The sequence below is a fragment of the Crinia signifera genome, chromosome 4 (genome assembly GCF_055691185.1).
Source record: "Crinia signifera chromosome 4, ASM5569118v1, whole genome shotgun sequence".
Taxonomy (NCBI): Eukaryota; Metazoa; Chordata; class Amphibia; order Anura; family Myobatrachidae; genus Crinia; species Crinia signifera.
In genome coordinates, this window is record NC_139220.1 from 33963079 (window position 1) to 33984353 (window position 21275).

Sequence of the window (21275 nt, forward strand, 5' to 3'; positions counted from 1 at the left end):
GAATTGGTCTGAATGAATTGTCTGGCTTTGGTACTAAGAAAATAATGGAGTAAAATGCCCATTTCCAACAGAGACTGCGCCGGCCCTAAAAGGGCTGTTCTGAGGCGGCCTCCCTGGGCAATGGTGTAGGTAGGAACCTTTTTAGAGGAACTCTCTTCAAGTTTATCCTGTAACCTTGGGACATTGAGGTCCCAAGAATCCTGGCCTAAAAAGGTCCAAATATCCCGGTACTGCAAGAGGCAACCCCACCTACCCACACCCTGAGGACAGATTGGGGAGCCACCTGGCCTTCATGCTGAGGGCTTCTCCTCACCCTTGGAAGCCTGCTTTTTTGTAAAGGCCTCAAAACGGGATTTTGGAGTTTTCCCAGCGAGAAATCCTCCTCTGCTGGACTGTCCCTTGGAGGACGCACCTCCTCTAAAGTAGGGTCGAAAGGAAGAACGGAAAGCAGCAAACCTTGATGAACTTTGTTTTACTGCTGGTGTGGGAAAGAAAGTACTTTTCCCACCTGTTGCCTGTTTAATAATGGCTGAACAAAAAAGTAATTCACCCTTAAAAGCCAAGGCCTTTCATTGTCGGCATCCCATCATCCCATGCCTTAAGTTTTCCTTGCATTCACAGAAATGGCCAACACTTTTGACGCCATTTTGACCTCCTCTTCACCAGCCTCACATGTATATTCTGCCGCCGCTTTCAACTTTTCAGCTAAAGCAAGGGCTTCTGAATCAGGCTGCAATAAGGCACATAGGTTATTTGCCCACGCTATCATGGCTTTTGAAACCCAAGCAGCAGCAATAACAGGTCTAAGTGTATAGTGTTCCCGCAGGGCTGTTTTAGCGCCCTGCACGATTTTTAAAGGGCAAAATGCGCCCTGCCCCTCTAGCAGCGCCCCACTAAATCAGCCTGCAGTCTGTCCCGCCGGAGTGCCCGGGCTGTCGCATCGCTGAAGGGGGCTTGCCCGGCGATGGCTACGTCCCGGCAGCTCAGTGAAGTAGTCATGGCCGGGCAAGCCCCCTTCAACGATGCGGCGGCCCGGGCACGCCCCCTCTAGTGACGCGGCGGCCCGGGCACGCCCCCTCTAGTGACGCGGCGGCCCGGGCACGCCCCCTCTAGTGACGCGGCGGCCCGGGCACGCCCCCTCTAGTGACGCGGCGGCCCGGGGACGCCCCCTCTAGTGACGCGGCGGCCCGGGCACGCCCCCTCTAGTGACGTCAGCGCCCTGCCTCATTTGGTTCCTAGAAGGAACACTAGTGTATATCCCACACCTTCAAACACTGCTTTAAAACAACCCTCTAACTTTTTGTCAACAGGGTCCTTAAACGCAGCACCCCCCTGCACTGGCAGCACAGTAGCTTATGAGAGTCTAGCAACCGAAGCATCTACCAAGGGGAACTTTTCCCACAATTTAACATGCTCCTCTTGTATGGGATACAGGCTTAAAAAACTTTTAGGCATCAGGAGTCTCTTATCGGGCGTTTTCCAAGCCCCACTTAACAAATCCTGCCTGCCCTCACCCGAGGGAAAGGTGACTGCGTCTCTACGCTGTCTCTTAAAAACTCCCTGCATTGGAGTCTTATCCACTTCAGACCAATTGAATGCCTGTTTTACAGCCAAAATTAAATCTTCTATACCAGGGACAGAAACTTCCATCTCTTCCCTTTGGTCCCAGGACAACTCTGACCCACACTCTCCCGCCTCCTCTGAATCCACACTGAGGATAGGAAGAGAGGATAAGGAGTGCCTAGAAGACACCACAGGCTCTTTAGAGAACTGCTCCATGAGGGTATTAAACTTGTGTATACCCTGAGCCGCGTTCTGCATTACCTGTAAAAACGCAGGCTCCCCTTGTGAAAAAGAGGAACAGAGCCAGTAGAATGTTGAGAGGACGACAACGGCCTGGGAGATCTCACCAAATCATCTCTGCCTGTTTAAAACTTGCACCAATGCAGTTACAGACTTGACTAAAGCAGCTGCCCATGCAGGCTCTGGCTGTTCAACCCTCTGAGCTTGTGCTCCACTGGGTACAGCTTCACATACAGGGCAAATATCCCCTTGTGCCATCTGCTCAGGTGTTAATTTGAGCCCACAAAACTTGCAGGTACTTAACATGGCCAGCGCACCCTGTGTCTGTCATGTTTAAAACACAGTGCACAATGTCAGGCGAATGTACCAAGCCAATATATGCCAAAGTATTTATCTGTCTGCTGGATGACCCTCTCTGATCAGCGGGGGTATGGAAGAAGGAAGCTTGTCACTTTGTCATCTCAGTATAAAAGCCTCCTTTCAGTGTCTCTCTGCACACAGGGAACTCACAGGACGCGCTTCTGTCAGCCCCTGCTGCGCTGTCAGTGTGAGGAACTTCTCAAAGAAGCCTCCCACTGTGCCTGTCCTAAAGAAGATCAGCATAGCACCCACTCCAGTAGGCACCTAAAACGAACTGAGGAATGCTGGGATGCAGAAGGGAGGAGCCTGCCTATCAAAGCTTTAGCATAGGTGCCTGGCTCCTTCAGACCCCTCCTACATCTCATGGTTGAGCTGTGTCACCAGGATAGATGAAAGAGAAATAGGATTCTTTTTATTTTTACTAACCAGTTCTCTCACTCCATGGGGGACACTGGAGCATTTGGATGGGTATTGGCATGATCTACATATCAGATCTATCTGAAGCGAATAGAGTGAAAATTTAGCCCAGGGTAAGAACAGATTCCGGGGAGAGTCCAAGGCAAAACTGAAAACAGTTGTAGCCTCAGATGTCTGCGTAGTGGATGGGGCTATCAGACGGAGCTCCAATTTGGCCTGTTTTCTTCAGATTGGTCTTTCAGATTAGTCTGAATCTGGAGAAAACGGGCAAACTTGGACATAAACTGTGTACACATGGGGGCGATAGGGGCTGAAATCGCTGGGAATATGGTCGTTGGCGACCATATTGCTAGTGATGGGAGCGCGCTCCTGTTTTCAGCCACATTCTAATCGCTGGTCGCAGGAGCTTGCTCCTGCGACCAGCTGATTACATCTGCAGCACCGCCGGCAGAGGTTCCCCTACATCAGCGACCATCTCTGGTCGCTGAAGAAAAGGAGAAACTGAGCAATATATTGCTGAGCAATAGATCTCCCCCGTGTGTACGCACCTTTACACCAACCAATATCACTGCAGTCCTGTGACATTTGGTGTTTTTACCATGAATAGGAGCTTCCCCAGAACCTCGTGGATCACACACACGAGGCGACAGACTACACTCAAACATCAAAGTGAGAAGAGCATTGTAAAGAGGAGAGAAGAAAGGATGGCAACTCCTAAAATCCAGTGTTATGGCACCTACTGGATGTAACTGCATTGTGTTTTCCCTTAAGATAAACATAGCAAATAGTGACCTCACCTGTCCAAGCCATAAGGAGGAACACTGAAATGCAATTCTGACAAGCCTTTCTTTGCAAATGTACTGTATACAATAAATTGTGAAACAAAAGATTAACGTTTGGATAGAGAGGAGTATTGCCAAATCATTGTTATTGTATAGTAGGGGCATATAATTTGGGGTCTGGGTTGTCTACTTTTAGAGACATAGGCAGAGGGACCACATAGGCTCTCGTCTGAGACATGGACCTATAACGCTCAGCAGGTAACAATATCGGAGATGGCCCAGGGTATAATGACCAGCACAAGGCTGTATGCCCATTGCCCACCTTACCTGTCCCCGGGCCCGCACATAACGCACACCCTCCTCCTTCTCCTCCAGCAGCAAGAGTAGCGCTGCGCATGCGCAGGATTGCGGCCCTCTGACGGAATCAGACCGGGCCATCACACCACGTGACCGCAAGTAAACAGAGGCATCCTCCGGTCCTGGGAGGCTGCGTGAGTGTGACTGTAGATGCATACCGATGCTTTCCCCGGGTTGACGCTGTTTGCAAGTGACATCCCCGAGGCCTTTGAGTGTGGGAGATGCTGGGGTACAATTGGTGTACAGACAGATGGCAGGTCAGGCAAATGCTGTGGGGAGGGCTGCATGGAAAATGCTGGGGTACCCAGGGTACCTTTTGTATTGACAGGTTAGGCAAACGCTGGGGGCGTTAGGGGCATGTGGCTGCAATAAGCTGCAGGTAGGGGGCATGGGTCAGGCATAAACTGGATGGCATTTGGGGTGCACAGAGTGCTATATGGGGTGAGACAGGTTGTAAGGGGGAGGATAAGTCAGGCTATGTGAATACTGGATTAATTTGGGATGCATAGGCAATGTAGGTGAACTTGCTGTGAGGATGCAGAGGGGGGGGGGGGGGGGGGTGCATTAGAATACCATACCTCCCAACATGACCATCTCCAGGAGGGACAAAATACTCTATTCCTGGATTACCCTCTTAATTAATGATTGCCGTCACCTGTGTTGAGACACCTTTCTTATTACTTAACTTGTTTAAAACAGGTGATGGCAATCATACAACAAGAGGGAAGTCCAGAAACAGAGCATTGTGAGGGTCATGTTGGGAGGTATGGAATACACAGGGTGCCATATGGGTGTAACAAGCTAGTGCCTCATTTTGAAAACAGAGGAGTCCATGTTGGGGAACATGCAGTAGGGGTGTTAATGTAGAGATGCTGGGGCAATTGGAGTACACAGGGTACTCTTTGTAGGCTATATGGGGGGCAGGACAGGGAGACACTGGAGGCATTTAGGGTAACACGGTGGAGAGCTGCCTTTAAAATGTGGGGCTCCCTATAATTCCGTTGTAGGCCAGAATCTCTGCTTTTAAATTACCTCTCACTTGTCCTTCTACCATAATTCCAGAGTTATGACCCCAAAAAAGGTCACAACTGAACAGTAATAGCTCCATGTAGGAGGGTCACAGGAACACCACATTTGGGGTGTATAGACTTCAGACCCTCTGTCAAATGCACTTAGCTACTTAATTTTGAAGTACCCCAACTTAGCTTGGTCATGCAAAAAAACTTTATTTGCTCTTCGAGGTGATGGTCTACAAACTGAGAGATGGGATCAGCTGGTCGCTAAAGCTTTGGGGTTTGCTTCACATAAATTTCGTGTTGAGTGGTAGGCCAGAGTCTTTAGTTTTCCAGTGCCACCTCATTTATAACACTATCAATACATTGTAATGTGTGATATGATAATAAATATGAACTCTCCACTCCGACTTGTCCCCTGCCTCGTCTGTATTTGTCCCTTTCTGCTGTTCCAGTATTCTGAACTGCAACATGACCACCCCTGGACCAAGGTCTGCTCCATCGATCTTCGGATCCTTGGCCAATTTTTTTTCCAGCTTTGCCCTCCAAACGTTTCAGTCCACCGCTGTTGGCCAGCTTAATCTCAGCATCTTGAAAATGTATAAAGAATAAAAGTTTGACCTGCTAAACTTAGCGGGTTGTCTTCGTTTCTCTACCACGGAGTACCACAAATGCTTCGAAAGCTAGATGTAGTCTTACTTGCTGCTAACAGATGGTAGCGTTTCAGTGACACACAGACACTAGACATGTACATAGGTGATAGATATATCTCTTCCGTATAATGGCACTCAGTGACTCCTTTTGTCCTTGCCAGGTGCCTTCCATAAATTCTGCCTTTGCCCGGGGGATGTATATTATAAATACATGTACAGGGCGGCACTCTGGACTGAAAACAGATTCACTCACTTCTGGATGCTTATAGCAACATTTCAGCCTTCAATGGCTTTTTTCAAGCACATCAAAATCATATCAAACATAGTGTACACTCACCATTAAGTACCCCCAGCAAACCGTAACTGCATGGACAGTGCCGTATGCCCGCCCTCTGCAGGGCGCACGGAGATGGCATCATCAGCCACTGTCAGTTGTCATAGAAACCATATCAACAATATTGTGTGTAAGGTGCCAGGACAGAGTAGAATCGCTTACTCGGTGAATAAGTGACAGTGAAACGTACAACATACAAGTGAATAATTAAATCTACAAGTATATGACTATATAAGCGCACATATATGCAATACCTTTGTTTGTACCAACAGTCTCATTTGAAATACTGCACAGGTCACAGACCTGCAGACCCCATCACTTGTCCATGCATAGCCTTGCAGACTATGTCTGCAGAATAGCAGAGCCACGCTGTGCGGGTTAGTGCTGTATGTAGGGTATTGCCTATAATACAGTCAGACAATTCATCACATAACATATTTTACTAAAACGTGTGTAGGAAATCAAACAAAATATATAAATTTTTGTATAAAATAATATATATATATATAAATAAGTCGGTTCTGTCTATGGCAGCGATTCAATGATTTAATTCACCCTGTGCAACAAATCCCGTTTTGGATTCGCTGCACAATCGCCGGGTTCCGGGGGGCTGGTGCATTGGCTGCCAGCCCTACCTCACCCCCTATTCAACGCCTCAGGGGCTTGCTGCCCCGGTGGCAAATTTTAACCCCACCAGCGAATGCCGCAGGGAGCCGGGGGACGGCGGTAGGCAGAGAGATGGAAGCCTCCCTGCCTGCGCCAGACAATGTGGGGGTGAAGGAGGGCTGGCAGGCACACAGGGAGAGCTGGCAGGGGACTGGGATAGGGAGCCGCACCTACATAGTTAATGATCGGGACCAGTGTATATATGAATATTAATGAGCGGCTGGCGAATGTGTAAAAAAAAAATAAACAATTCAAAATTAAATATATATTCATGTGCTGCAAGCACATGAATAAAAATAGCATGCCCCTTCACAGAAACAAAATCAGATTTCTTTTGACACAAAAAAAACCTTTATTTTATAAGATCACATTCCAGTTCACCTTAAAAAGATGACAAATGCAAAACGGTGAATCATGGCGAAAATCACTGGAGAAAGCAGTTCTCCATTTGAGCATTGAATACACGTTCTGCGAATTTGACTAAAAACCCCATTGAAAACCGCGGCGAATCGGCAGACATTCGCTGTTCATTACACACGAGTTCTCGCCTACAATACACAAAATAAAGAAAGAGGTTTCTGAATTAGGGGAAAGAACAAATCAAATGGAGAATAAAATGACAGATAAAGCCCATAACCACCACTTAAAAAGACAGCAGAGTATCCAGGAATAAGTGAAAACTTTGGGGCAGATGTATTAAGCCTTAACAAGAGATAAATGTAAGTGTGATAAGGAGAGATAAACGTCCAGCCAATCACCTGCTAACTGCCATGTTACAGGCTGTGTTTGAAAAAAGTCAGTAAGGAGCTGATTGGCTGGACGTTTATCTCTCCTTATCACACTTGAATTTATCTCTTGTTAAGGCTTAATACATCTGCCCCTTTAAGAGATAAAACAACAAATTAGAGGACAGACTAAGGAGGAATAACCTCAAGATGAAACTGATGAAAAGGAGAACGCTGTAACATTAGTCTAAAGGCCCCCATACACTAGCCGATTTTGGTCAGATTTCGGCCAGATCAGTAGTTATACAGTAGTTGGTGTGGGCTCACACACTCTCCCTTTCTACTGTTGCATGTGTGACTATGGGCCTTATTTTGGTTCATTCTTTCTGACAAAATCCTTCTTAGATGGACAAAACCATGTGCACTGCAGGGGGGCAGATGTAACATGTGCAGAGAGAATTAGATTTGGGTGAGTAATTTTGTTTCTGTGCAGGGAAAATACTGACTGCTTTATTTTTACACTGCAATATAGATCTCACTTTGAAGTAAAACCCCACCCAAATCTAATTCTCTCTGCACATGTTACATCTGCCCCACCTGCAGTGCACATGGTTTTGCCCATCTAAGAAGGATTTTGTCATAAAGAATGAACCAAAATAAGGCCCTATATGTGCTGATTTATATATGTAATACTGCATTGTATCTGCTGTGTGTTACACTATACATACTCCTGCTACTGCTAGACAGGGTGTACTAGGGATACAGTGAGTTTGGTCACACATGTATCGGATCACTGGGCATAGAGCTTCAGGTGTGATCGGGATTCCCATTAGTAGCCACTTGCAATGACCAGTGAGGAGCACCAGCACTGCTGTCCAATCAGGAAGCGCAGGATAGCCTGTGTGTTACTTGCCATATCCCAGCGACTCCCCCTACGGCCTCACAGGCCCAGCAGCCCCCTTGGCCAACCTTTACTCAACTGCTGGGCACCTTAGTGGATAGGCTATCACTCGTAGCGGGCCCTGCCCTTCCTCCTACACCTATTTTTCTCCCCCGCTTGTTAACACTGCACAACCCACATACACCCCTAACAGCGATCACCATTTCCCTATACCTGTCACACACACTACTCCCCATATGATTCTACCCTTACATAACCTACGTCACCCCCCCTCCCCAAGCACACATTTACATGCCACCACCCATTTACATGCCACCCCCCTCACCAGCACACATTTACATGACCCCCCCCCTCCCCAGCACACATTTACATGACCCCCCTCCCCAGCACACATTTACATGACCCCCCCCCATTTACAGATTACACCTTTCACCAGCACATACCTGACACTGTGCTGACTAACTTTAGAGCTGCTGCAGGCTCTGCCCAGGCCCACTGGCTCCTCCATAGTGTGTGGCTGCTGCTATGATGGAGGAGGGGATAGCATTAAAGCAGATGGGGGAAGGATGGACAGCGCTGATGTAGACATAGTAGTAGCAGGGAGAAGATGTAAGCACGCTGTGGACGCTGCTGCCTGTGTTATGTATGACAGGCGCAGGCAGCTGTCACTAGGGGAAGAAGTGCCGCGGATCGGATCTACAACAGAGATCCAATCAGTCACTCTCCAAACCCCCCCAGCTGCGCAAATCCCATCATTCCGCAGGTCCCAGCACTGCCGAGCAAAAAAAAAAAAATGGATTGATGGAGAAATGGCGGCTGTGGTGCAGACGGGAGCTGGCCCCATAAACTAGCTTGGACACAGTCTGCACCGCCAGTAGTTTCGCCCCTGCGAGCAGAAGCAAGTCCTGGTCCCTGGACTCCCGGGCTCATTTGCGGAAGGGGGGTCGGTGCCCTGCCAGCACGCGGAGCGTGTGCTCCACTGACTCCGCCCTCCCTACGCCTCTGCCAGGGACCCACGGAAAAGGTCCTGGTCTACATTAGGTAGTAGAGTCCTTGCAACAGTCCAGAGTAGTAGTGTCTGTGCCTCAGCATCAACGAGGCCAGGGGTATTATTCCACCTTGTTCTTGGCCCTGAAGCCAAACGGGACATTCAGACCTATTCTGAATTTAAAATCTGTGATGGTGTCCAAGTTCCGTATGGAAACTCTCAGGTCCATTGTGCTGGCATGTGTCACTGGACATATAGAATGCGTATTTTAGGTCCCCATTGCACTATCCCACCAGCAGTTCCTACGGTTTGCAATGTCAAACCATTACCAGTTTGCGGCCCTCCCGTTCGGGTTGGCCACGGCCCAGAATCTTCACAAAAATAATGGTGGTGATGAAGGAGTTTCTGAGATGCCAGGGGGTCAGAGTACTTTCGTACCTGGACGATATACTAATTTTGGCCAATTCACAGGAAACCCTGCTGAATCACCTCCAGTCTCACGGCTGGTTTATAAACTGGAAGAAATCCACCCTGGTGCCCTCCAAACAAATGATACATCTGGGAGCCCTGCTGGACTCTCATGCTCAGAGATTAAAACAGGTACAGGCCAAGATTCCGAGCCTTCGGCTATAGAAGGTCTCTGTTCATCATGCAATGAAAATCCTGGGCCTGATGGTTTGCACATTTGACATGGTCGAATGAGCAGTTTCATTCTCGCCCTCTGCAGAGACTGATCCTGGCCAGATGTGATGGCTGTTCCCAATCTATACGCTCTCGAAAGATGAGCCCAACCCAAGAAGTACAGGCATCTCTTCAGTGGTGGCTGTTGGACTCCCTCCCATCTGAGGGTGGGAAGGCCCTTTTAGATCTCAGAATGGGTGCTACTTACTATGGATGCAAGCCTGTGGGACTGTGGAGCCGTAATAGAATCTCGATCCTTGCAAGGAAGCCAGGTTGTCCATAAACCTGTTAGAGCTGCGGGCAGTGTTCAACGCTCTCCAGTTGTTCCAGGATCTGTTGCAGGGCGACACGGGGGCTTATATAAACCACCAAGGAGGCACAAAGCATAGAAGCAATGAGGGAGGTATCCAGGATCCTCCAATGGGCCGAAAGACGTGCCAGTCAGATCATCGGTATTCTTGCCAGGAGTTCTGAACTGGGAGGCAGACTTCCCAGGACATTCATGCGGGAGAATAGTCCCTGCACCCCGAGGTATTTTGTCAAATAGCCAAGAGGTGGGGCACTCCAGACGTGGATCTGACGGCTTCTCGGTACAATCACAAGGTGTCTTTATTCGGTTCCAGAGCCAGGGATCCCCTGGCAGCATTCATGGACACTGTCGGTTCTGTGGAACTTTCATCTGCCATACGTTTATCTACCAGTGTCTCTTCTTCCTTGAGTTCTCAGGAAGTTCAAGGAGGGAGGAGTGCTCACCCTAGTGGCTCCAGCGTGGCCCAGACGACACTGGTTCTCAGATCTAGTACAGCTGTCAACCAATTACCTCTGCGGAAGGTCCTAATACTGTAGGTCAGGGACCATGTCTACATCCGGATCTGAAGAGGCTACATTTGACAGCGTGGCTCTTGAGAAACAAAAGTGGCAAAGAGCATGCTCCAGGCCAGTAAGTCAGCCTCGTCGAGGATTTACTATTGAGTGTGGCACACTTATTTTGCTTGGTGTAGGGCAAAGTTGCTCGTCACCAAACAGTTTAAGGTGGCTAGATTGTGGGCTTTTCTTCAGAGCGGTCTGGATAAGGGTCTACTCCTGGCTTCCCTTCGAGTCCAGGTGTCCGCTTTATCGGTGTGGTTTCAAAGACAGTTGACCACACTTCCTGATGTTCACATTTTTTTTCAGGGGGTACTGAGGATTCAGCCCCGTACACTCTTCCGGTTGCCCCATGGGATTTAACCGTGGTTCTTTCTGCTCTCTCAGAACCGCCTTTCGAGCCTTTGAACTCATCTGAGTTGAAATGGCTTACAGTCAAGGTGGTCTTCCTAATGGCAATTGCCTCTGCCAGTAGAGTCTCTGACTTAGGGGTGCTATCTTGTTGCTCCCCGTTCCTTATTTTCTAGAAGGACAGGGCTGTTTTTAGGACTAGGCCCTCCCACCTTCCCAAGGTGGTTTCAAAGTTCCACATGAACCAAGAGAGTGTGGTTCCTGCCCTAAATTCTTCCAAGTTGTCTTCAAAAGAGAGATCTTTAGACGTGGTAAGGGCTCTTCGGACATATGTTCAAAGAACTGAATCCATTAGGCGTTCAGACGCCTTGTTTGTTCTCTATGGGTTCCATAAAAGAGGGTGGCCTGCTCACAAGCAGTCCTTAGCGTGATGGATTAGGATGCGATCCAACAGGTTTATGAGAAGGCTAATCTCCCATTATCTGCCTAGATCCCTGCACATTCCACTAGATCGGTTGGTCCGTCATGGGCTGCTAGGCGAGGTGCTTCCGCAGAGCAGCTGTGCAAGGCACCTATGTGGTCCTTGGTCCACACGTTTCTGAAGTTCTATGCATTCGATACATTTGCTTCCCAAGATGCTGCATTTGGGGCAGCCAAGTTCTACTGACCACTCAGGCGTCTACCCACCCTTAGAATACTGCTTTGTAATCCCTATGGGACCCAGGAACCCCGAAGAAGAAAAGAGGAGTTATGGTAAAAACCTACCTTCGGTTAACTCTTTCGTCGAGGTTCCTGGGCCCACCGTAGTACGCCTGATGTCTGTGGGGCATGCGATCTGCTTGCTGGCCTCTCTGTAGGCCTGTACATGTGCGTGCTGGTGTTGTGTACTCTGTCCTTTTCTGCTTCCTGCTGGGGCTTGGTAAAATAACTGACTAGCCTAGCATGGAGGCGGGGTTGTAGGGGAGAGGAGCCAGGCATTATGGGAAGCTCTGAAAGCTTTGGAGAAGTTGGTGCCCGGTCCTCTGGATCCGCCTACAACCCTGATGTAATCCCTGTGGGCCCAGGAACCTTGAAGAAAGGGAGTTAACCGAAGGTAGGTTTTACCATAACTCCCCTTATCCATAACTAGCATATGGGTGGTGGCTAGTTAGGATACATGCACAATAATATATTTGAAGATACAAAATAATAGTTTGGGACCATCACACTCAACATAAGGTTTAATACCATCATCACTATAGATAGTAGGACAAACACAGTAAAACAATGGTCAGTAATACAAATACAGAGAGTTAACAGCTTGAATCAGAACAATGTAATACTTGAGATGTATGCAAATAAAGCTTGGATCTGCTGTACATGAAAAACCAGACATGTAGTATCTACACATAAGCTGTACACTGACAAGATGGCATCAGGATACCTTATGAATGAGTAGGAGGAAAAATATGGCATTGTATAAAAGAAACAAGTCACATCAATATTTCCAATTCATGGATATCCAAAATCAACAAGGCTTCACAGGTTTAAGGTGCAATATCCTTACATAAAATGCAATCAGCAATGGTGTACAGCAGTGGTGTCAAACTCATGGCCCTCCAGCTGTTATGGAACTACACGTCCCAGCATGCCCTGCCACTGTTTTAGCAAACCGTTATATAAAATCTGTGGCAGGGCATGCTGGGCAGTGAAGTCCCGCCACAGCTGGAGGGCCATGAGATTGACACCACTGGTGTACAGTAAGCCGTTTTACACCAATAACTCGACAACCGGCTTAGCTGCAGCAGCCATGTGGCAATACTTACTGCCTGTACCCACCAGCAATAATAGGTGGAAGACAGCTGATTGCATGGGCTAGAGCAGTGGTTCTCAAAGTCGGTCCTCGGGACCCCACACAGTTCACGTTTTCCAGGGCACCCGACAGGTGCACTCATTACTCACTGACACATTTTTAAAGAACCACAGGTGGAGCTAATTTCACTTGATTCTGTGAGGAGACCTGCAAAACATGCACTGTGTGGGGTCCTGAGGACCAACTTTGAGAACCTGTGGGCTAGAGCAATAGCTGTATGCAGAATACTATTTCATTATACTAGAAAGTGACCAAACTCTTTAATACTGATATATGCAGAATTATGCCAGAATCCAGAACAAACTGCGTCTGGTGAATGCAAAGATCTGCATTCACCACTCTGGAGACAACGGAAATTTGTCTAAAAAAAAAAATCTATAAGACACCGTCAGACTCCGATCACCATACGATAGGAGCCCAGATGAGAAGAAGATTTCAGCACAAAGTCTTCTCATCACAATATTAACCCTTTCAGGTCCAACGTCTAGTCAGGCTCAACAGCCCTAGTAGCAGATCCAATGGTGAGCCACTTTAAACTAAGAACATTAAACAGTGTTCAACATTCGATGTACACAGTTTTTGAATACTGGTAATATTAATGATACAAAATTTTTTTTTTAAACCAGACTGTTTGAATTGCAAAAACAATCTTTGTGTACAAGAAAAACGTACTAAAAAAAAAAAAAAAGTCATGACCAAATACCGTTGCAAGAAGTTAATATCTGGCACCACCTCAGCTGCTGCAGAACTGCATATACCAGCATGCCCTAACAGCAAGACCGTTGCAGGACATGCTGGGGATTTGTAGTGCCACAAGATGCCTTACCCATTTTGTACTATAGGCATTTGCAAATAGCACGAGAAATTACTTTACATGACCATAGGCCTCACCATGATAAAACGGTCATCTTAGATCTGTACATAATTTGGATGAGGCCTCGTGAATATGCAAGGATCCCAATATTAATCCAAGAGAAGCACTTCAATCTTTATACAGGAGAATGTAAACCTGCCAGTCGTACAAGCCAAAAAGATATGCAACACAGAAATGTATAATCCGTAAACTATAAGAAGCCATTGAAAAAAGTGGGTTTCGGTTATTCAAATAAAAAAAATACTGTGAACTGCTCTAGATCCATAAATAAGCTTTTTTCTCCAGCATTTCCTGGGAACCCAATCGCATGTTCAGGGAAGGTGAATACCTCTTTATCAGGGTTCCCCAGTAAGCAATACGGGTTCCAGAAATGAGACCATCTGGCAAGAGGGAAACAAAATATAAAATGAAGTTTCCAGAAAGTTCTGCGTTACATTTCTCGCTTTCAAACAATATTTTCTGGTCGCCGGCACTCAAAGGAGGCAACAGATGCTATGTGGGCAGAACCATGACTTCAGACAACGCAGTCTAGCCGGTCTCTAGGATTAGGGCCTCAGGAACACATCATAAGTCATGGAGTTCTCGGACGTCACTGGAATATTCATTACACACAAAATAGCTACCTCCACAGAGTAAGCCGAAGAAGAAGATTGTAGGGTCTCCCAGCTTGTGCAATATATTTACTTCAAGTCTTAAAGTGTGAAGAGTTTCTTGAGAGGGGGGACTTGAAGCAGAATCAAACATTGACCATCAGATGATGTCCGACTCGTAAACACCCCCCCAAAGAAAAAAAAAAGCCTTTCATGTGACAAAATTAGTAACTTTGTAGCTATATTTATTTGAAACATAAAACTGTTCTATTGGCCTTTTTATAATGAAACAAAGAAAAAAACATACTATGCATTTTAAACTATTGAAACACAGTAACATTTAGTATATTCTTGTACGCTGCAAAATAAAAACGAGATAAAAAAAAACTAAACATCCTTCGATCGCTTAATTTTTCTTCTCTGGAATCTTTGAGATTTTCTTCATTGCTTTCTGTGGAGAGGAAATAATGGACATTGATAAATAAGTATCATTTGCTCGGATACATTTTAAAAAGGCACCGTAGTTCGATACAGGCATATTTACAGCAGAATGTGTAAAATAAGACATCCCTCTACTATAAAGCTACTGTTTAATGGACTCCATATGCTCAATTAAATGAGCTTTTATACCGTATTTCTTCCCCTGCTAAAGTTTACAGTAGAGGCGTCTACTTTGGTTTGATATCATACAAGCTAGTTCTTTTATATAGAGCTGCTTTGCTTTGCTTATCACCAATACTCTTAAGCTGGCCATCGCAAGGTCTGCACGTAGAATTGGCCAGATCCCACAGCATTTGCAAAAGGACACAGTGTAAGGTGTATCGTATGCGATCCTGCTCCTGACTGAGACGCTGCTGGGCGGTTCAAGGGTGATCGGGTGCAATATATCTCCTGAGAGAAGTCGCACAAGATGGTACAGGTAGTGTCTTTCTTATTTAAAATGCTCGGGGCCACAAGCATTTTGGCTATGGGATTTTGGCATATTTTTCCCCCATACTTACCTGGTCCTTTGATGGTGCCCCGACGTCCACAATGTCCCCCGTTGGCCTTCAGGATCCTCTCCAGCAGCATCTCCGGTCCCAGGGGTGCATTGCTTGAGTGTGCCGGTGAGGTCACCGGCACAATGCACCGCTGCTGGAGAGGATTCTGAAGGCCGCCATGGACATAGGGGGGACAAGGCAAGTGCGAAAAGAAGGGGGCTTATAAAATACCACTGGGTACTTGTGTACTTTCACGGCTCCTGGCATGCGATTTTTGCAGTTTTTAACAGAAAAGCATCCAATCGCATTGAAAATAGTATCAAACATGTTCAATGGCCCCCAAATGTCATTTTTGAGGCTGTACCACCCCCACTATCAACGCAAACCCGAAGCGTGGCGAGCGCAGCGAGCCCGCGTGGGGCGGCGGTACGCGTCCTACGACCTTTTCATACCCCCACTATCCACGTTGGCGTGGAGTTGAGAATAGAAAGTGTGGCGAGCGCAGCGAGCCACCGAGCCCCGTGAGGGGACGCGGACACCTGTGAAGCCTGCGAGGGGACGCGTATACCTGTGAAGTTATCCGTGTCCGCTCGCCACACTCTATTCTCAACTCCACGCCGACGTGGATAGTGGGGGTATGAAACGGTCGTAGGACGCATACCACCGCCCCTCGCGGGCTCGCTGCGCTCGCCACACTTCGGGTTTGCGTTGATAATGGGGGTGGCACAGCCTCAAAAATGACATTTGGGGGCCATTGAACATGTTTGATACTAATTTCAATGCATTTGGATGCATTTCTGTAAAAAAAAAAAAAAAAAAAAAATCGCATGCGATGCGATTTTTTGCTATGCGATGCACATCGTGGGAGCCGTGATTGTACACAAGTACCTACCACTGTTTTCAGAATATTTCGGTTTTTGGAATACACAGATAAGGGAGACCCAACCTGTACTACACAATACCATAGAACTAAATGTTTCAGAAATGTAGAACATAAAAACCTTAGTTGCATGCCACAAGGAAAGATGACCCTATAGCACGGCAAGCTCCATATAGGCCAGCCTTATGCTATAAAGGGGTCTATAATAAACTCACCTTCAGCTTCTGATAGTGAGACAAGCTGCTACAATGTGTAACTTTTGCCACATCTTCAGTTGTGTAGAATAAGCAACAGAGTTTGCAATAGAAACCAGTCTTGGGAATCACATATTCCACTCCTGAAAAGAAAATTGTTAAGTATATAAAAGAAAATAAATGTAGTTTACTGCAGCCAAAACTTTGGTTATGTATGAATCAGCCACTTCAAATGAGCAATCACAGGGTGATTACAGGGTTCGCTAACCACAGCGGAAGCGGTACTTGTTTCCTATGTGGGCGCCCAGGTTTTCTACGTACGGCACCGTAATGAAATCGGATCGCATCGTATCGTACACGATATTGAACGATGCGATGCGATTTCCCATAGGAAACAATGTGAAATGGCTCAATTTAGCCAAATTATCATAGGAACAATAGTAAATGGGCCAAAAACACCCCATAACATTGAAATGTCCCCCCAAAAGTAGTTGACGCCACCCCGCCATCAACGTGAACCCGAAGCGTGGCGAGCCCGCGAGGGGCGGCGGTACGCGTCCTCCGACCTTTTCATGCCCTACTATCCACTAGGGCGTGGAGTGAGAATAGAATAGTGTGGCGAGCGCAGCGAGCCACCGAGCCCGAAGCGTGGCGAGCGCAGCGAGGGGACGCGGATACCTTCACAGTTATACACGTCCCCTCGCGGGCTTCCCAGGTGTCCATGGCGACGCGGACACCTGGGAAGCCCGCGAGGGGACGCGTTTACCTGTGAAGGTATCCGCGTCCGCTCGCCACGCTTCGGGCTCGGTGGCTCGCTGCGCTCGCCACACTATTCTATTCTCACTCCACGCCCTAGTGGATAGTAGGGCATGAAAAGGTCGGAGGACGCGTACCGCCACGCTTCGGGTTCACGTTGATGGCGGGGTGGCGTCAACTACTTTTGGGGGGACATTCCACTGCTCTGTGGGTTTTTTTGGGGTTTCTGGCCCATTTACCATTCTTCCCTATGCTGATTTGGGTAAATTTATCCATTTAACATTGTTTCCTATGGGAAATCGAATCGCATCGCATCGTTCAATATCGTGTATGTGTACAATGCGATGCGATCAGATTTCTCTACGGAGAATAGCATGGTGCGCAATTAACTTAGCGGGCGCCCAGATAGGAAACAAGTACCGCGGAAGCAGCCATGTTACTGTAGACATCACTGGTTAGGGACAAGTTGTAACAAAATGGCGGCCTCGGAGGTGAAGACCACAGAGACACTAAATTGGATAAGATAGATTACAAAAAGAATATGCTCATCAAATGTGAGCAGATTGTGCATTTTATACATGGCTATCCTGGTATGCTCTGATCTCAGTATCTTACCAATACAAGGTAAAAAGAAATAGTACAGGTTTAACCGCATGCCGTAATACACCTCTAACCACAAGCAGACAAGCACAGCTGTTGTCTTCTCCCCACATCTCAACCAGATCTTCCCAGGGAAGAGTCATCCTTCATCTGAATCAAAGTTGAAACTGATCTCTCAATAATATAGTCTCACGTGGACCACCTTTGATTTCAGAGGCTACACCTTCTGTGGGACCTGGCGGAGAGGAGGTGGAGTGTACGCCGTCGGAAGTTTGGGGAATGCAAACATCTAGAAAGCCCTCCCCTTCAATCTTGGAGGCCACCCACACTTGCCTCAGAGCACACTGAAAAGAAGCAAGCCTTACCAACAGGATTATTGGGTCTATAGGGGCCCAGCTCTACAGTTTCTGTTGCGCTTGTTTCAGCTGCACTTTCGCTATCCGGAGCCATTTGAGAGTCAGCGCTTTCAGAGGCTTCACACGTCTCTTGAATTACTTCTGGTTCCGGTTGTGCGACAGCCTCGTTTTCCTGCTCGGTCTCCTCCACACTTGTGCTCGTCATGATTGAGCTACCCTCCGCTTTATCTGTCTGGTCTGCAGAATCCTCGGCAGCATGAGACTTCAGCTTGTGACTTGCGGGATCCTCATCATCGCCAACTTCATCAAGAGTTAAAAAGTCCTCAATATCCCCAGGATAGCGGTGTGCCCTCTACAAACCAAAATAGTCATATTAGAGAGATGTGCACATCTGGATCACAGGTGCCAAAGTCACAAATAAAATGCATACAAACCGGGTGTAAAGACCTTTATATTTATATAGTACATTTTATTACAGCATAGGAGTACATCTGTACCTTTTTCTCATCTGTTACTTTGACAACTGGAGTAGAGGTGATTGGTTCTTGCCCCTCGACTTTCTCCTCATCTTCCTCTTTAGTGTACACCTCACTTGTGTCAGCCATTTCTGCGTCATCGCCGACAGAGCTGCTGGTTTCCAAGAGAACGGCAGTTTCGTCCTCCTCTACAAGCTCAGGCTCACACGAGTCGGTCACAATATCTTTCTGATCGGACTCCTCCTGGTCGGCCTCCTCCGTGGTGACCATCTGAGAAGACTTGTTTTCACCGTCGCTGCTTTCGGCTTTCTGACTGTTATCAGTCTTTAGCTGCTTGTCTTTCATGCCATTCTTTCGCTCAGGCGAATGAGCTCTTTTTCTACTGGGGAGAAACAAAACACCTCAGGTTTTGGTATTTCCAGGATTAAAAAAGGGGAACCTAAAATGTAAAAAATGTTCCTTTCCACCGAGCCAAAGAACTGGGTCAAAGTCTACAATAGACGTCTTTCAGAAAAGTCTTCCCTTATATGATTGAAGGGCGATGAGCTTAACATACCGTTACCAACTATGGAAGGAAACATTTATCTTTGGAATTCTCATTTGGTTATTGCACAATTGCAAAACTTAAGCCAGTGATATACAGAAATCTGGAGCAAGATCTTCATATCTAAAAGCCATCTAGGATCTTTCACAGAGTCATGAAAATTATGCTACCCGCAACATCTAAAGGAATTACCTGTTTTTTTCTTTTTGCTGTAACTGCTCCAGATTCTTGTTTGGAATCTAAATGGAAAAACAAATAAAAAAAAAAAAAAAGTTATATAAACTTTACTGACGGTGGCCACACATGAGACCGACTTTCCTCCAACCATTTAACTAGTTGCTTTAATGGAATAAAAGTCTAGTACTGGATGGGAGCAAAGGACAATCAGAAATGTGCTCACAAACCCAGGAAAAAAACGGACAAAAACATTCAGTCAAATTGTTTAAATCAAACTCCAGTACCGTGTCTGAACGACAGTTTTTGTCCTTTTCCAGATTTTGTGAGCAAATTTCTGAAGTAAATATTACATTTGCTCCCATCTAGTAGCATATTTTTATTCCATCCAAGCAACTAATTGGATGGTTGGAGGAAAGTTGGTCTGATGTGTGGCCAGCATTAGAAGTTGAAAAGAGGAACATATGACTATAGGGGAATTATTTGAAATGGCTGAAAAGCCAGTAAGTCCATTCACATCCAACACAACACTAAAGTATAAAACATGAACGGCTTGATGCATTGCAGTAGGAGTCCAGCAGCCGTGTGGGAAGTTTGCTGAACGCAGGCTTTTTTCTTTATAAATAGGCAGTCATTTACAAGGCAATACACCATGTAAATAACTGTTCCTTTAAAAAAAAAAGAAGAAAACACAGTTCGGCTGGCCACCTGTGCCGCAATACATCCATCCCCAAAAATATGGAATGAGAAAAATAAAATATTTACTTAATTATCCACCTTTAACCCCTTCCCGACATTTGACGTACATTTACGTCATGGTCGGGAAGTACTTCCCGACACATGGCGTAAATGTACGTCATGGCTTTAAACTGTCACCGCGTCTATAGACGCGGTGACAGTTTAAACATGTCTGCTGTCCCTGACAGCAGACATGTCCCTGCATGCCCAGGGGGGGCTGCGATGCCGCCCCCCCGTCGGCGATCGCTGTGATTGGCTGTTCAGTGTGAACAGCCATTCACAGCGTTTTCTGTGTCACCGGCGAATAACGTTCGCCGGTGACACAGGGATCGGAGGTGATTGGTGCTGTAAAGTACAGCACCAATCACCGCGGGGTGTAAGGGTGACACTGGTGTCACCCCACCTCACCCCGCCCGCCCCCAAAGGCCGTGATTGGTTCGTCGGACCGACGAACCAATCACAGCCATGGAGGGGGGTTTAAACTAACGGTGACTGCACTGCAGACGCCATTCCGGTCTGGAATTGCGTGCAGTGCGGTCACCGTGCCTAGCTGCCGCGATATACTGACCAGAACCTTGCAAAATACTTACCTGATCACTGCTTGGGATCTTGCTACTTGTTGTGACTTCCAGTGTTGTGCTGTGCTGTGTTGTGCTGCTGCAGTGTCATCGAGTTTTAGATAGAGAGATAGAGAGAGAGAGATAGAGAGGGCTAGTGACAGAGAGTGCTATATTTTGTGCTGCTTCAGTGTGAGAGAGATAGAGAGATAGAGAGAGATAGAGAGATAGTGACAGATTGTGCTATATATTTTTTATATAACTGACTGCTGCCCCCCCTTTTGTGCTGATCAGTATAAATTAACTGATCAGCAACTTTTTGGGGGCGCAGGGGTTATTTTTCATATATATAACTGTCAGTGCTGCTGCAGTGTCATAGAGTGATAGATAGTGAGAGATAGAGAGATAGAGAGAGATAGTGACAGAGAGTGATAGAGACTGCTATATTTTGTGTCTGCTGCCCCCGCCTTTTGTGCTGATCACTATATCTGAGGTGATCAGCAACTTTTTGGGGGTGCAGAGGTTTTTTTTTTTTTATATATACCTGTCAGTTGCTGCCAGTTGCACTGTCAGTTGCACCAAAGGTTGTGCACCTGCTGCCCCGTGTCGTATCACTGATCACCTTTTTTTTTTTTGAGGGTGCTGTGGGGTCTTTTTTTAATTTTTTTTTTTACACACACTGTGATTTTGTGGGTGTTCTGTGGCCACTGTGCGCTGATCAGTGACGTACATCACTGATCAGCTTTTTCGGCACAGGGTTGATCTTTTTTTTTTTTTTGATCAAATTCCTGTTGCCTTTGAGCGCTGTT

General features: G+C 46.8%; 2 protein-coding genes across 4 annotated transcripts in view; both read right to left on the reverse strand.

Annotated features, from left to right (window-relative positions):
• The window catches only part of LOC146073929 (matrin-3-like), a 33787-nt gene extending 29965 nt beyond the window's left edge, over positions 1-3822 (reverse strand). Inside the window, exon 1 of the mRNA XM_083181512.1 lies at positions 3690-3822. The gene's annotated coding sequence lies outside the window, so the exon portion shown is untranslated. The remainder of the gene's footprint in view (positions 1-3689) is intronic.
• An 8275-nt stretch (positions 3823-12097) lies between these two features.
• LOC146073931 (matrin-3-like) overlaps positions 12098-21275 on the reverse strand; it is a 42541-nt gene continuing 33363 nt past the window's right edge. For 2 of the 3 annotated variants that reach the window (XM_083181513.1, XM_083181514.1), the window contains exons 11-15: positions 19190-19236; positions 18475-18835; positions 17987-18329; positions 16287-16408; positions 12098-14662 (exon numbers count right to left, since the gene is read on the reverse strand). In XM_083181513.1, the coding sequence (XP_083037639.1) occupies positions 14618-14662; positions 16287-16408; positions 17987-18329; positions 18475-18835; positions 19190-19236 (918 nt within the window). In that variant the 3' untranslated portion in view covers positions 12098-14617. The remainder of the gene's footprint in view (positions 14663-16286; positions 16409-17986; positions 18330-18474; positions 18836-19189; positions 19237-21275) is intronic. The other variant, XM_083181515.1, reaches the window with a different exon arrangement.